This window comes from Physcomitrium patens, chromosome 9 (genome assembly GCF_059467195.1).
Source record: "Physcomitrium patens ecotype Gransden chromosome 9, ASM5946719v1, whole genome shotgun sequence".
In the NCBI taxonomy this organism is placed as follows: domain Eukaryota; kingdom Viridiplantae; phylum Streptophyta; class Bryopsida; order Funariales; family Funariaceae; genus Physcomitrium; species Physcomitrium patens.
This window is the reverse complement of record NC_143418.1, coordinates 4,724,849-4,729,328: the sequence shown is the minus strand read 5'-3', so window position 1 is coordinate 4,729,328 and position 4,480 is coordinate 4,724,849. Positions and strand designations below refer to the sequence as shown.

The window sequence follows — 4,480 nt, the reverse complement described above, 5'->3', positions numbered from 1 at the left end:
TAATAAATAAATAAATAAATAAAGACCATAAGATTTTTATTTCACCAATTTTATTGAATTTAAAACTTGCAATGACATTTATTGAAGCTATCATTGATTAAAGTTATAAAGCAAAATTATCTACTATCTCTATTATTATGCTTATTTATTGGGCATGTTAAAGCCTATAAAATATATTATTTATAAAGATTTATTTTAATTATATAAATACTAAAAAGAACTTGTTTTATCAAAATATAGATTGTCAAAAAATTATATTAATTAAAGAAATCAACAATAATACATCATTCAAAATATAACATTATTGAATTTAGCTATGCTCTTAATTTTATGTTTTGTCTAAGTTATGTGTATTATTGCATGCAAGTAATCTTAGAGGATATTTAGTCTCTAAACAAAAAAATGCTTAAATTACTTCTCATTGGTTAATTATTATCTTTATACATTATTTTTTTATAAATTTGCATCCGTATTAAATTGTTCTAGTATCAAACTTGAGTCAAATTTATAAATCTTTTAATAAATGAATAAACATATATATTTTTTTGAACATAACCTTGTATGATTGTATTGGAAGATGCTGCATGTCCTGTTAAAGTCAAGAGCCCTTGATCCCTCCAGCAGTTTTAAATTTCAAAGGTTTGTCTTTAGTTTCCCCCTTTCCAAGACTCGGAGCAGCTGGGCTGAGTCTTGGCATTAGGGTTCTTTTGATTTTCCCATGTGAAAGCGCCCCACCTCGCATTCCAATACCCCCTCTCCCTGCATGTTTGTGAGCTTCGCCGGGTTGGTGTCGGTGGACATCTGTGTGTGTGTGTCGTGCAGCAACTGGCATGCTCCTGCAAGCTCCGCTTTTGTGAGTCTTATGTGGTGTGAGAGGGGGAGTTGCGGCATTGGTGAAGTCGCCGAAGCGTGTGACGACTCACAACGCGACGAGGAGGGTGAAGATGCAGCTTGGATATACGAAGGGGGTGCTCGGCGGGGTTCGCAGGTTTGGGTAAATGCTCGGAGGACCTCGCGGTATAAGCTGCCAAAAGCACGTGTGCAGGTCAAAGGCGAGCAGAGTGGCATGGAATTCAGCGACACTTACAAGCATTCGGGGCATATCCTCTTCTCTCCCGATGCCAGGTTCCTCGCCGTAGCAGTTGACTACCGACTCGTCATTCGAGATGTGGCCTCTCTCAAGGTGAGGTCTGGAGAGGTCTGAGGATTGCTGTTGTCCAATGACGAGGTTATGTTGAAGCCGTCAGGGGGGGGGGGGGGGTGTGTTATTGCAGCTCCGACCTTGCAAGTCGAAACTCACAGGTAGATAAAGTATTACTTCAGCAAAGAAAGAGGACTAAAGACCTGGCATTGGTAGATACAAGCGTACAATTTTCTGGCATGTGTAGTTACAGTATGCGTTTAGTTCGATGCTTAATTGAACACAAGATATTTTGCAGTTTCATGCAGGTTTTCTTATCTTCGTTCTGGATGTTGTTCAGGTGGTGCAGTTATACTCTTGCCTTGACAAAATCAGCTATGTGGAGTGGGCCCCAGACTCTGAATACATCTTGTGTGGCTTGTTCAAGAAAGCTATGGTGCAAGCTTGGTCTGTCTCACAGCCTGAATGGACTTGCAAAATTGACGATGGAGCAGCTGGTATAACTCATGCGAGGTAGATTTCACGGCTGTTCCGCATTTTGGATTAGGGTTCAAGGTGTAGGGTTTTGCAAAGGCAAGTACCTTGCCTCACCAAACTGTGCACTCGTGGAGTACTCATGGGGGATTAAAAATGATGTAATGTCCCCTGTCAGCTGCTGATGCAAGTTGTGGCACTGATTGATTGTCAAATGGAACTTCGGATGCAACCAACAAAACGTTGATTCCTTCTGTATTGTACAATTAACAGATGGAGCCCGGACAGTCGCCACATCCTCACCACGTCCGACTTTCAGCTTCGACTGACGGTATGGTCATTGGTTAGCACAGCCTGTGTCCATGTGCCGTGGCCGAAACATGGCTCCCGGGCTGTTGCTTTCACGAAGGATGGCATGTTTGCCGCAATTGCAACGAGGCGAGACTGCAGGGATTACATCAACATGTTGGCGTGCCGAGGATGGGAATCAATGGGAACTTTTGGAGCAGATACCATCGACTTGGCGGATTTGGAATGGTCACCAACTGACAGCAACAACATAGCTGTGTGGGATTCACCTCTTGAATATAAGGTTCTACTTTACAACCTAATTCCACTGGCAATGAATTTTCTCCTCGCTTATTTTTCCCCGAAATTCCATTTCACTCAAATTCATAAGCAGATGTTTGCTACATTGTATCTCTCCGGTGGTAGGCTTCCAATTACTGCAACTCATTGATCACAGTACATTGTTTTGGCCTATTATTTTCTTTGAGCTGATTGGGTTGCTTCCGTGCATCCGAAAGGCTGAGAGGTGCCAAGATGGGGTTCTAACCTATTATCTGTACAGGTGCTAATATATTCTCCCGACGGGCGTTGTTTGTTCAAGTACTCAGCGTATGGCAATGGATTGGGGTTGAAGACAGTATCTTGGTCTCCATGCGGCCAGTTTTTAGGGTGTGGTAGTTACGATCAAGTAGTGCGTGCATTAAATCTCCTCACATTCAAGCCAGTCGTTGAGTTCAGTCATCCATTCGCTGTGAAAGGACCTTCCAACGCTGTTGTCTTCAAGGTGAGTGTCTTATTCAAAGTTGATTAGTTTCACTCTTTCCTTTACAAAACCATATGCGTAGTCATGGACCTGCTCTTCTTATTCCTTTCGTGACATGCAGGAAATTGAGGAACCCTATAGCGTGCACATGCAATCTATGCTCATGAATGGGTCTTCAGGATTTGGTGATCAACCGAGGGTGGGAGGTACGACTTTGTGTGATGGATGTTGACTTTTTATTATTTTTTCCTCCTTCCCGGCATTCTTTCGTTGATATGAAGTTGGAGCTTGATGTTTATTATCTGCAACTCCTCTTCACTAATTTGGTAAACTTATTTGCAGGAACATATCACAAGTGATAATATCTCAGTGCAATTTCCTTGAATCGTGTTGTGCAGCTGCAATCCTTTTCTTCTTTCCATCAATGTTCATATGATGGTGATTTGACATGTGGACAGATTCTCCTGGTGATAATCGGACAAGAGTACGCTACGCAGTAGCCGAAGTGCCGGTGTCGGTTCCATCACAGAAGCCTGCACCTGACAAACCCAACCCAAAACAAGGCATAGGTAAAGCTCCTCCTGGTTGCATTGTTTCCTTTTCTTCCTTGACCAATTTCAATCCTGCCACATGTTATATTATTTTATCATTTCTTTGTGCATCCATCACCATTCTTGCTCTCAGTTAAGTTTAAAGAGCAAGAATAGCAGGTTCAGGACATCTCTAAGACTGGCATTATGTTGGCTAGGTTTAATGGCATGGAGTGCAGGCAGCCATTATGTCTTCACCCGCAATGACAACATGCCGACTGCTCTCTGGATCTGGGACATAGCTCGACTAGAGCTCGCAGCGCTGCTCATTCACAAGGATCCAATTCGGGCTGCCGCTTGGGATCCAATATATCCTCGCGTTGCCATCTGCACAGGAACTCCTCATTTGTATATGTGGACTCCAAGCGGTGCTGCTTGTGTGAACATTCCCCTTAATCATTTTGTAGTGTCTGATCTCAAGTGGAATCCAGACGGCACATCCTTAGTCCTGAAAGACCGCGAGGCCTTTTGCTGCACATTCGTTCCCGTACTTTCAGAGTTGGAGGTTGATGATGTGGACTTCAATGATGAAGCATCTTAATTGACGAGTCAAGAATTTAACTTTAATAAGCATAATTACGTTGGTTTGAGTCATTGTAATGGTGAACTTAACATCATGTCTTTGTGATTTGGTTACCGTAGCGCAGCTGAGGTTGTTCGATCAAGGCACTACTAATCCATCACTTGTTAAACGGGCACCAATGAAAAGCTTATAAGAGTCGGACTCATGTGTATAAGAAGTTGAAGAGATTGACTGTCACGCAACAGAATCTGTCATCCCGTAGATACGGGACGTTTCAATGTTGGGGCAACGTGCAATTCATCAATGAAATATTTCTGATTAAGCGAGAATTATCGCTTTCAGGAAATTCTTCCCTTGCCTTCCAATTACCTCCCTGCATCAATTCGGCATCGACATTGACATTCCAGAACTCAGGGCATAAATTCTTATCTTCGAATAACCGGTTACATACTTGTGATTGTTGCTGAATGCTAATGACTGCAATCTTCCCCAGCATACATTGGGGATGTAAAATCTATTCTACATGCTCTATGTAACCATATACCTCCATGTATCTTGTTTATACGTAAAGTACCACTATGTCTAGGTACAAAGTGATGGCAGTATTCACGTCTTCAACTACAATATTCTTGGAACATATTACAGTGTAAGCTAACATATACAGAGAGGTATCTGGTTGTTGCAACTTCTGAAAAAAATCT

At 42.1% G+C, this 4,480-nt stretch overlaps 1 protein-coding gene across 1 annotated transcript; it reads left to right on the top strand.

Moving 5' to 3' along the window:
• The first annotated feature begins 674 nt into the window (after window positions 1-674).
• On the top strand, window positions 675-3,856 carry LOC112286367 (uncharacterized). The gene is made up of 7 exons (XM_024528178.3): window positions 675-1,183; window positions 1,482-1,654; window positions 1,889-2,207; window positions 2,466-2,687; window positions 2,788-2,872; window positions 3,125-3,235; window positions 3,415-3,856. Exons 1-7 carry the CDS (start codon window positions 764-766, stop codon window positions 3,795-3,797), a joined length of 1,713 nt encoding a protein of 570 aa, XP_024383946.1. The 5' UTR covers window positions 675-763; the 3' UTR covers window positions 3,798-3,856.
• The last annotated feature ends 624 nt before the right edge of the window (window positions 3,857-4,480 follow it).